Here is a 12,648-nt window from a genome sequence, read left to right as displayed (position 1 = left end):
ATAGTCCACTTCTTTTTGTTCTGCACCATGTCTCCTTTCACTGGCCATAACAATTCAGAATTACATGACGTGAAGAGGAAATTGGACAGGCAGGCTAGGTACATGTCCTCCATATTCCTACAGCTCTTCCTGTCGGTCTCCACAACAGCATGTACAACACTGCACTGTATGTGTGTGTACGTATCTGTCTGTATGTGAGTTAACCAGTGTGAACCCTCACAACTGGTTCATTACAGAGAGGATTGTGTCTCATTTCTATATAACCAGTCTGTAACAAGGATGACAGGCACACAGTGGAGATATGAGAAACAACTGGTGGGGAAAAAAAATTGAATGAGTATATACCAAAATCATCTCAGCTCACAAATTAGTTCAAACTGCAAATTCTTATTAACTCATTACCATACTTATTAATATGCTCAAGTACATTTCATTAATATTTGGAATGTGCCATATACTAGAGTCATTTTATTTTAATAGTGAAAAATAGAAGAAACCATACACATAGCTTAAGCTCAATGGTAAATTTGATCTATTTTACTTATAAAAATAACACATCTCGTTTTGTGATTTTCACTACAGTAATAATCTGGCTCACTTTGTTATTATAAAATACAACTATACGAGGAAAGAGGTACAGGATGTACGACAACATACCAGAGATACCATGGCCCAACCAGTCTTGTTATAGATAAACTCCAAGTTGTTCCTCCTTAGATAAAGCAAGCCACCAACAAGTGACACTAACAGGGCCAAAGCAATGGTGCCGGAGTAGTTAGGTGGCCTGAAGACTCGAATCTGCAGAAAGTACAATCGTAAGTAAGAGTGAAAAATAAATAGTAATACTTTTCTTTTAGTAATACATGACAGAATAAACTGATTTAAAAGAAAAGAAGTGAATTCTGGTCCTCTGTAAGAACAGTAAAGGTGCTTATGTGCTACACTTCCTTTTCAGCACAAATCTTAGTACTTCTTGGAATGAATGAATAATAATACTTTAGCATAATCCTTGATTATGTTTTACCCCAACTGGATCATACATGTTGGTACATTTCCTACCAAAATATTTTTAAAGGAACAAATTTAGGAACCAATTTATTCATCAAAGTATTATTAAAACCAATTACACAGGTAATAACATCATATAGGTGGTATTACCAAAAGACAACTATCTTGTCTCAAAAAGTGTGTTTATATCTTTTAGTAAAACTTCAGTGTTTATTAATAACTTTTAAAAATACTTATAATTATATAAGTTATAGAACTATTCATACAGTTATATAAGATTATATATCTTATAATTATATAAGCAGTTATTTTATTGCTCATCACAAAGACATTGTAAATAATTAAAAGAACATGCAGGCCTCTACAGACAAATTAGTACCTATCATAATTTTGGTTAAATTACATTCAGAATAAATGATCTGTCTCAATCTATAAAACAATATCGCTTTAAAACAAAATCCCATATCTTAGTGTCCAGACTACTTTTCCAAGTGACATTTTACTTGTTAAACTATGAGTTTTGTTCAATGTAAAAGTCTTATTTTTAGACATTTGATTGGTTTTCAATTTTTTCATTAAAATGAGTATTGCTAAAATTTTTCAGGGTTAAGAATCTGAATCATCCTTAAGCTTAATTCCTTGAAGTGGCACTGTTAAGTTTAATTACATAAGATATGCAGAGGACATGCCCCTAGAGACACTGCAGGTGTGGCTGCTGTGTCACATGTGTCTGCAGGTGGCAGAGAGGGGAGGCTGTCTAATCTCAGTGTTCTGACCTGAGAACATCTTAATGATTAGAATTCCAACATTCCCTGAGAAACGTGAGCCTGAGAGAACCACCAGTCCAGCACCAGGGGTCAGAGAGGGAGCTAGCCTGAGATGAACACCAGTCTACTACCAGGCAGACCTGGACAGACTCCCAAAATTAGGAGCACACTGAAGACTAGAAGAACCCCACTGCAACCTCTGGCCAAGGCAAGAGCAAGCCCAAGGCAGAAGACCTTTGCAAGGGGCAACCTGGGTGGGTTGGGCAAGGAGTGAGGCCAACACAACCACCAGACAGGCACCATATGGCCTAGATAGGGAACTAGCCTGACATGACCACACAGGCCTGGGGGAACAGACCATGCCTGAGCTTACCCTGGTGTACAAGCAGGGTGCAGCTCGCCTGAAACAACCCTTGATGACCCCAGACACTCAGAGACCCTGGGTGTCACTAACAGGAGCAAGTAAGTAGTAGAGAAATGGAAAAGAAAGAGAAACAGAAGGATGTGGGCACAATGAATCTGGAGACTCGGGGATACTGAGAAACAGCCTCATGTGAGTATCCAGTGATGCCACCTGGGACCATGGTCCTGGTCTGGGCTGCCACCAGAGGCCATGACTGGCCCATGGCCCTGCAGTAGCAGGGGTCTGTCACCACCAAAGACCAGGCAGACATGCCTGGTCTGGGTAGCACGTGGGGACATTTTGACACCTAAGAGCTGTGTAGAACACGCCCAATCCCTCACCTGAGCATTGTGGAAAAGCAGGCCCTAAGGGCATGAGAGTAGGAGAGCTGACACTGGCTCTAGCCACCTGCAGTACTCAGGAGAGCAGGGGCCCACATAACTTGGGAGTTGCAGGTGAGACAGCCCTGAGGATATAAGCATAGGAGAGCTGGACCTTCTCATCTCCCAGGCAGTGACATGGGTGAGGGAGGAATAACTTCCTACCCCCTTGTACCTCACCACATAGAGGAAGCCGGAGAGCTGGCCTGGGGGTCATAAAGGGAGGACAGCTAGCTGCAGAACTCGGAAGAGCAGGCCCTGCACCTTGCCTGGGAAGCAAAGTAGAGCTGACACTGGTGGTGGGTGCACAAGCAAGGCAGCACTGAGGCATGAGCGTGGGAGAGCTGGCCCCACCACTTAGGTACCATATGGTGACATGGTTGAGGGAGAGATGGGCCTCCTCTCGCCCCTTGTCACCTATGGCAGGCAGGAGAGCTGACCCTGCCCGTATGGGCTACAGCACTTGGGAGAGCAGGCTCTGTACCTCACCTGAGCCCACAGTAAAGCTGGCCCTAGATGTGGGGGTAAGCTCTCAATCTTTTCCAACTTATATAAGATACACGGGTTTTTGTGGTTTTGGTTTTTTTCTTTACTTCTTGCTTCTTGGTTAGAACTTCTTTGCTCAATAATATTTAGCCATTTTCTTTTTATTTTCCATTCACTGAAAATATACTGTATCTAACTAACACACGTTTTAGTGTTTGTTTAGACTATCAATTGATCATCATGCAACAGTGCATCTGAATTGACTAACCAGTTAATGTTCAACTAACAGTCACAGATGTTAAGTCAATTTTTCTTAGACTAGGAATGTAGTGTGTGAGCAATAGAATATATATTCAGACTACATTAGCTCAAGTTCAGTCCTCACCATGGCAAACAAAATTTTCTCTACACAAGGAAAAATAACAAAGGCCACAGATAAATTATAAAACAAAACAAAACAAAACGAAAAAACCCCAAACCCTGCCCCTTCATTACAACAGTCTAGCAAAGCAAGCTATATGAAATGTATGTATAATATACACACCACACACACACACACACACAAGCACACACATTTACTTTAGTGAATAAAAGCATACATGAACATCTGTTCTGTCTGCAATCCATTTTGCTAGCTGTTCAGCTGCAAATCCAATTCGCTGGAGGTCAAAAGTATCAGCTCTCTTGGGTCTGCCTTTTGAAGGAAAATGCATGAATGTGGGAGCAGAGTTCATGTTGAGCTGTAAAACAAATGATAAAATGCTAATTATAACAACACTCCAATAGTCTATATTATTCATCCAACATTTTATACGTTTTTACATATTTTTATACATGTTATATTTTTTTGTGTGAATTTCCAGAAGAAAGGGTTTACTAGAAAAAGCTACATGGTTTTTTGGAGCTTAATTTCTATTTTTACTAATCTTGATGCACTATTAAATGAAGCAGAATGGCTAAATTTGCTTAAGCTGCCTGAACTATCACATTTCACATACTATTCACATTCCCAGTTCGGTATTTTGTCTCTCTAAATTTTTATGATTAAGATGATGCAAAATGCTTAGAAGTACAAAACAGAAATAATGTGAGCTGTCAGCACGTGGATCGCTCCACTTCCTCAGCAGTTACTGGGCAGAAGCAAGGAGCACATTACAGCTACCTGTAAATCCAATTTCCTATTGAAATTTAAACATTATTCTTGTTAGTTGATATTCAAATATGCAACAGAAACAAGTATTTTTGTTCTAAATAACTTACCTGAATACACCAGAAATAAGAGAAATCCCTGACAGTCATTTTCTTCTCAACTTAATAATTTAGTTGTCTTAAAATGGCTAAAGCACAGAAAATGTTTCTATAGAACATGCATACTCAGAAAAATATACTATAGAGAACACTACCATAGTCTAGTATTTATAAAATACAACCTAAAATACTTAATGGGATAGTTTGATACAGAAGCTAACTACAGTATCAATATATTAAATTTCTGCTATCTGGGGATTATATTAAAAAACCTCAAGGTAAAAGGCAGAGATTCACTTAAGGGGAAGGAAATTCACAATCACATGACATGATAGAGGAAAGCTGGCAACAGGTGAGGCTATCACCAAAACTTAGGTGTCCAGGATAACATTTATAGTCAAGGCAAAACGTACACTGGTCCATAAGCAAATCCTGGCTGTAGCTGTCATAGTCACACGATAGCCCAAAATAATTATCGTTCTTTGAACAACTTAGCACAAAAACAATCTGAATCCTCAAAAGTAACACACACACACACACACACATACATTATTACTCATTTGTCCTATTGCAAATGCTATTAAATGCTCCTTATTTGCTCTCAGTTATCTTAAGTTCTCCTGTTAAGCAAAAACCAAAAAAAGCAAGCAAACAAACAAAAACAAAACCACCTCATATTAATCTTAAACTGCCACTGAAAAGAGACCTCCATGTAGTGATGAGGCCAGGAGAGCTCGTCCCTCAATGGGAGGATGGACATCTATGTAAAAGGCTGAGTTTCCCTCTTCATTGTCCCCTCCATGCTCTGCCTCCCACAGCTGAGCAGAAGAGTACTCTTTAAATGCTTACAAATCAAGGTTGGGTCTCCTTAATAACTGCAAGCCAGTAAATATATTTGGTTCACTTTAAACTATCCAATCTAAGTCATCCTTACATTTGCACATTCTAAGACGGCATTTTCATAAAATATACCCGGAATTACAATTTTTGCTGTTTCTTTTCTTGCTTTTTATCTGTTCCATTTTGTTTTTTTCTTCTTTCTATACCATTTAGCCAACATGTGTAAAAATACTGTAGTATGAGAAGGATGGCAAATGTATGCCAATATTAATTTATACAACTACAATAGTAATTATTTAATAAACCCCTATATATCAAGAATACAACTAAGCATCTTCACATTATCATCTCATTCTAGTAATTACAAATGTTATTTTTTGTATGTATATGGAGACAGAACACAGTATGATCATGAAATCTTCAAGTCCCTCAGCAATGAAGAGGTAAACCTAGAATGTGACCTCAGATCTTTGACCCTACGCTCCATTATTACCACTACAGCACAACGCTCTCAGAAAACCTCCTCCTTTGAAAACAACTCCATAGTAACTGTTTCAGAAATAACCTCGATAGAAATTTTGAGCAAGTTATTATAAAGCTAAACTATAAAACTAGTTCTTACGGTAAAAACCTGACAAATTCTAACATATCACAACATATACCATACAACACACATCATATCATGAATATGTTGTGCATTTCTCATATATGTATATGCAAGGTATACATGTGTCATACAAAAATGTTCTCCGAGTTGAAATAATACCTCTTTGAGAACAGAGAAAGACTCATGAGACCTGGGCAGTAAACAACCTTAAAAAGCTGAAAATCTAAAAGTTACAGGATTCCCAAGGACCTTCCAGGTGGTTATAAAAGCAGAAAGCAACTGCTGGCAGAAAAGGCTCTGGCAATAGAGCTGTCTGGAGGAGACTGCCCAACCTGTCAAGCTGCGTGCAAGTCATGAAAGAACTGTATGTTTGCAGCTTTCATGGATCATCACTTATCCATGATGTACCATGAAGTCATCCATGCTCCCATAAGAAAATCCTTAAACATATTCCTAGAAGTAACTTCAATTAGCACACGGGTTCCCAGGATGTATTTCTGTAGAATCATTTATTTTAGTTAGTCACTAGTACTCTATCAGGGGAGAGATGTTTTGTTTTCCGCTCCCCCAAAACTGTTTCATACAATGTGTTGATGTAAAATGTGTTTGTTCACTAGGACTATATCTTATTCCACATTCCAATAGATTATCACTCTAACCAAGTGATAATCATAGCAGCACAATCATCTCTGACTGGTTCATTGAGAGGCAGAAGTAAAGAATGCATACAAAGCATTCAGAATGCTCTGGTAACAGAAGCAGTGTCAGGATTCATGATGACAACACTGTAAGAGATGACTAGCATCCTTATGCCCAAAGCCAAGTTTTGTCTATTGAGAAGACTTTTCATGTGAGTGTATTACAAGTCTACACATGTTGTAGGTGACTTAGACAAAGTTTATTTTCTGACATTTCTAGGGATTAAAATTTAAGATTAAGGCAGCTAGGTTTCTGGGGAAGCTTCCTTTCCTAGTTTACATGAAACCATCTAATTCCCAGGTTTCCCACTGCCTATCTTTGAGCACATGTCTTCCTGCTATTTCTTCCTCCTAAAAGAATGAAACTAATTAGTGATTCATCCTTGGAACCTATTTAACGTTCTGTCTCATATATGCTCACACATGATGCGTACCTTTAACCCTGGCATTTGTGGTAGAAATCTAGTCTGTAGCAGGGAGAAAACACATCTGATAAATACAGAGTATTTTCAGAGATAAAATTCTAGCTGCTGAAATAGAAAATATACCTAAATGGGTAACGCACACGCTACTGAAGCCTTGAGGACCTCAGCTCATACCACCTGCACCTACACAAAATGCCACATGCCCCACATAACACACACAGGCCCAGCATTGAGGCCAAGCTAGAGACATGATATTTCCGAGCCAGATGGCCAGCTAACCAAGCCAATTTTGCAATGTCCAGGGCCAGTGAAAAACCCTATCTTAAAAACAAGCCCAAGAAGGATCAGGAAGGTGCTCACTGAAGAAACCAGACAACTTGAGTTCAAAACCCCTTTTCCCCCAAACAAAACTATGAAAAGGTGAAAACAAAGAGCTATCTCCACAAAGTAGTCTGACATCAACATGCAAGTCATAGCATGTATACCAACACATACATCATTGCACACATGTACACACAAGAATAACAGTAACTAAGGTGGAAGGCAAAAGGAAAATACTCTGACTCAATATCTAGCTTCCAAACACACACACACATATACATGTATACCCATATCCACATGTACACACATACCCAAAAAAAGGAGGTAAGTTGCACTTAGTACTATATGAAATGCTGTAAGCCTGTGTGAAATACTACCTAATCACTACGTAATATCAAGATTAATGCATGTGTTGGGCCATTGTATGCTAAAAAGCAGACTTCCTCTAAATGGAAATGAACTGCTTTTACTACAATAAAAAGACAAAAACTGTAATGACAAGATTAACAAAGTGTCCAAATTTTAACTCTATTTTTTAAGCACATCATGGAATGTATTATAATTACTTATTTACTAACATACTCAGTGAGTTTTATTTTATCTTATAATCAATATATATCAGAAATGACAAACTTAGGTATGTATTTTAAAATAACATACAGTTTTACCTGTTGAAAAACATCTGTCCCTTCATCATAGTCCACCATTCCAAAAAACAGCTTGTTGCAAAACGCAGATGAATAACGCCACGAATTAGCCAGGATTTGATATTCTTCATTAGCCTGCCTGAAACAGATAATAGAGCAAAACAAAAACATTTCAGTACACAATGAACAGAGCCATTGACAGAACAAGTAATTCTCAGGTAAAGCTAACCAATTACAGAATGTACTACCACGTCATTAATACTTGTCTGAATTGCAAACTACAATGTTAGAAGATCAACAAATACTTTTTAAAAGGAAGGGATACTTCAAATTACAAGTTTACTGTTCATAAACACTAAGTACAATACAGCACACTTACTCAGATCCAAATACTGAATTCCTTCTATTTTTTTAAATCAATCTACATAATACATGTATAGATTTAACTGCAGTAAGGCTATAAATACTTCTAAACGTGGCAGCATAACACTAAAGAGGGCCTGATATGTCCAAGTAGAGGATAAGAAGTGATGGAGATGGTGTGTTTACAATTTTTGTATCATAAAGCAGATAATGCAGAAACATCTATTTGCAGGGCACAGGAAACAATGATATTATCCTGTATTGTTACTGTTCATTAATGGGACTTAAAATGATAAATATTTTAAGTGTAAAATGAGTTAAAGCTTTATCTTTCACAGCAAGAGATTTAAAGATCAATTTACAGTATGAATATTATAATATCTAGATACATGGGGACATCAAATCCTCAGAAAACAGAAAGGGGCAATAATAACAGGCTCTGGCCACCTGTGTGAACAGGACACGCAGGACCCAGACATGAACAAACTACATTATTCAATTATTCAGTATTTTAGGTAGATGCTGCAGTAACAGAAATATAGCTAAACTGTCTACTTCAAGAGGCCTCTAAAAGAGACTTGAAATGATAGTACATAAATCAGAAGCAAAACCTTACATGCACCTTATACTTGCATTCATAAAATGGGAGAAAATGAACTAGAACCTTGTGTGATAGGAAATATCTGGAGAAAAAAAAAAAACAGGCCTGTCCAAATGACTGAAATTATGAGCTAGACTAACAGAGAAAGACAGGAAGATAACAGAAACAACTTAGATGACTTACTCTCAAATATTTCCTATCATCAACAGAATCAAAGCTTCACATTAGACAATAAGGATAGAAAAGACTACTAGAGAGAAATAGGATTGTGGCTTCATTCTGTAAACTGTAAAAGGCTTCTGGATTTTTTGTTTTGGTTTGTTTGATTTTTTTTTTTTTTTTGAAAGAAGTACATTTAGCAAAAGAGCATTTACACTGTTTCCAACAATCACATGTCTGAGGGAGAGTGAGATTATGATATATGTCTAGAGACCATTTGAGATGCTAATAAAAATGGTCGAGCTGGGAAAATATAGGTTACTAAAATATTATATTATCGTGTGACCTATTCTGTACAGACCCTTGTTTGCAATCTAGAAGGCAGAAGCATCCAATTATAACATCTGTACAATCCTTAGATTGTTATTTTGATAGTTAGTAGACATCATACAAAGTAGAATCACCTGGGAAGAGAATGGCAGTAAGTAAGTACCTGGCAAGTGTGGCCTGCAGGCATGTCTATGAGGGGTTTTCGAAGGTGGGCTAAGTACGGTGGAAGACTCACCTTCAAAGTGAGCAGCACCATTTCCTGGACTGGGGCCTATGAATAATGAAAAGGTGAGTGTCCTAATGACTATTCTATTGCTGTGAGGAGACTCCATGACCAAGCCAGGTATAGACTGGAAGTATTTAATTAGGGCTTTGCTTAATTTCAAAGGGTTAAGCCATGATCACCATGGCAGAAAGCAAACAAGCATGGCTGTAGCTGAGAACTTTACATCTAGATCTACAAGCAACAGGAACAAAGAGGAAGAGGGAATGAAAGATAGTGAGGGAGAGGGAAAGGGAAGAAGAGGAGGAAAGGGAGGAGGGAGAGAGAGAGGAATAGAAAGCCCCAGTGACAGACATCCTCCAAGCCACACTTCCTAATCCTTCCCAAACAGTTCACTAACTAGGGACTCAGCATGAAGCTTATTAGTCTGTGCTAGATATTCAAACCACAACAGTGTGAGTTCCACATGGTATGCAGGTGTTCTGCTGTTCTTTGCTTTTGATCTTGATACAAAGTGCCAATCTGCTTCAAGATCATGCTGCCTTGAAATACCCCGAAGATGAAGTATAGCCTTAAACTGTAAACTGAACCATTTCTGGCTTACTTTGTTATCAGGATCATTTTACCACAACAATAAAACAAAACAAAACAAGACAAAAACAAAACAAAACAAAACACTAAGACAAACCCTTGGAAATATTCCCCTGCCCCCCAGGGAAAATGTACTTTTTATTTTTTTTTTATTTTTTATATTAATCACAGGTTATTTACTTTGTATCCCAGCCGTAGCCCCCTCCCTCATTCCTTCCCAATCCCACCCTCCCTCCCTCATCTCCTACCTGCCCCTTTCCAAATCCACTGACAGGGGAGGACCTCCTACCCTTCCATCTAACCCTAGCTTATCAGGTATCTTCAGGACTGGATACAATGTCCTCTTCTGTGGCCTAGCAAGGCTGCTCCTCCCAGGGGGGGGGGGTGTGCAGGGGGTCGATGAGCCTGCCATACAAGTAACAGGACAGGAGCCTACCACAGAGGGCCTCTGAAAGACTCTACCTAGCAGTGTATCAAAGCAGATATTAAGACTCATAACCAAACCTTTGGCAGAGCGCAGGGAATCATATGAAAGAAGGGAGAGTTAGTAAGACATGGAGAGGACAGGAGCTCCACAAGGACCAAATATATCAGGCCACAGGAGTCTTTCATGAGACTGTTTCTCCAACCAAGGACCACGGATGGATATAACCTAGAACCCCTGCTCGGATATAGCTCATGGTAGCTCAGTATCCAAGTGGGTTCTCTAGTAAGGGGAACAGGGAAATATTTCCAACTTGAATAAAGGATTCCATGAAAGCCAAAGCAAATTACGATCTCTGAGTTCAAATACAAAACTGTAAGCAAAGATAATACTGGCAAAACAAATGGAAGGTTTCTCCCATTTGGGTGTGTAGAGTAACAATAGGACCAATGAATAAATCTATCTCTAAAACAAAACAAAATTAATAAAATATGCTTAAGAAACATGTACCATCAATATTATCCATTCAAAATACAAATAATGTATCAGAACTAAATGTGTCCAGCATTGTAAAACCAGTATCTGCTATATCCGCCAATACTCTAACCTCCTAACAGAGAAGTAAAGAATTCTAACACAAAAAAAGGAAAAAAAGAGAAAGAAGGAAGAAAGAAAGAAAGAAAGAGAGAGAGAGAGAGAGAGAGAGAGAGGAACCTAGCATGTTTGTCAGTTTGTACTAAAAACACACACAAAAATTATCACTGTTTAATAGCACACTTCAGGCCTTGCTGCCATTTGGAATTCAAGGAGAAAGCAAAAAACACCAGGAACAGACATATAAATAACAACATCTTTAGCAGCATCTTCTGTTGGGAGTGAGAGAGTCAATGGGAAAATGAATATTCCAACCAAGGGAACTGGGAGAACAATATGAATTGTTCTAATATACTCATGGAGCCTGAAGAGGGCAGTCATGCTGCATGAGAAGGATCTAGGAGTGTTAAGTAATAACTGCAGGGCACTGTTCTGTTAAGTCTCGTATTAAATCTTCTCCATTTTTTATTAGAGAACAAAAAAAAAATCACTTAATTCAAATGCTATAATTTTTTACATTATACTCTTTTTAAAGGTTATGTAAAACCAAAATGATTATTAACTCATCCATAATTCTATATATTTAATGTATTTCCCAAGATGAATGTAATTTTCACCTTTAAAGCATTTTAAGGGATGTTTTAAAAGTAGTTTCTCTTTATAACATTATTCAAATTCCCTATCATATAACAAGTTTATATTAAGAGTATATCTTTATAGACACACATTTATGATAAATGACATACAGATATACATATATTATATTGTTATTTCAAAGTATGTCTTCACAGAACCTCAAATAACATCAAAGAGATTGTGATTTGCACAGATTTGAAGTAAGCCAATAGGCCTATTAAAGAAGCTTCTGGTATTAAAGTTAGAAAATAAGAAAACAACAGCATGTTTCAAAGCTTGTAACTGTTTTTCTGGTTGTGCTAACCTGGTTAGTGTGTTAGGATTTTCTTCACTAGAACTAATACAGCCACGCTAAGGGAATATTTACTCTCTGGCTCAAAGTTTCTAAGATTTCACTCCAACCCAGGTTGATTACACATTAGCTTGGGCATGAAGGCAGGAAGAACAAGAAAATGCAGAAGTATGAGAAGAGGTTATTCTTCTCTTCATATGACCGAATGGCCAAGAAACAGAGTAAAGACAAGTCATAATTACTTCCAAGGTCAAACCCTTAGTGACCTATTTTCTCCAATCAAGCCCACCTGCTAGAACACCATCAACTGCTTATACAAATTTTTAACCTGGCAATGAATTCAACAATTCATGAAATCATAGCTGTTGTAATCCAGTCATTTCCCCTGAGCCAAGCTCTAACCACTGCTTGCATGGGATATTATACAAGGTCTGTCACAAGAGATACGTCAAAACATAAAAGGTTTACATGTCACTGCCTATATCAATGCCAACTCTGCTTTCCTTACATATACACTCTGCCTTCCTTTATCAAAATAAACAGTGAAAACAACAGTAAAAATCTGCTTTAAATATATGTATATCCTAAATTGGAAATGTGTAAAA

At 37.9% G+C, this 12,648-nt stretch overlaps 1 protein-coding gene and 1 pseudogene across 5 annotated transcripts in view; one reads left to right on the top strand and one right to left on the bottom strand.

Moving 5' to 3' along the window:
• Window positions 1-12,648, bottom strand: part of Tusc3 (tumor suppressor candidate 3) — a 160,922-nt gene that overhangs the window by 86,366 nt on the left and 61,908 nt on the right. For all 5 annotated transcript variants that reach the window (XM_060381622.1, XM_060381623.1, XM_060381621.1 and 2 more), the window contains exons 3-5: window positions 7,852-7,969; window positions 3,644-3,784; window positions 658-798 (exon numbers count right to left, since the gene is read on the bottom strand). In XM_060381622.1, the coding sequence (XP_060237605.1) occupies window positions 658-798; window positions 3,644-3,784; window positions 7,852-7,969 (400 nt within the window). The remainder of the gene's footprint in view (window positions 1-657; window positions 799-3,643; window positions 3,785-7,851; window positions 7,970-12,648) is intronic.
• LOC132653861 (small nucleolar RNA SNORA17) lies at window positions 1,693-1,818 on the top strand (annotated as a pseudogene).

This window comes from Meriones unguiculatus, chromosome 4 (genome assembly GCF_030254825.1).
Source record: "Meriones unguiculatus strain TT.TT164.6M chromosome 4, Bangor_MerUng_6.1, whole genome shotgun sequence".
Taxonomy (NCBI): domain Eukaryota; kingdom Metazoa; phylum Chordata; class Mammalia; order Rodentia; family Muridae; genus Meriones; species Meriones unguiculatus.
The sequence above is the reverse complement of the archived record's forward strand: the minus strand, read 5'-3'. Positions and strand labels throughout refer to the sequence as shown.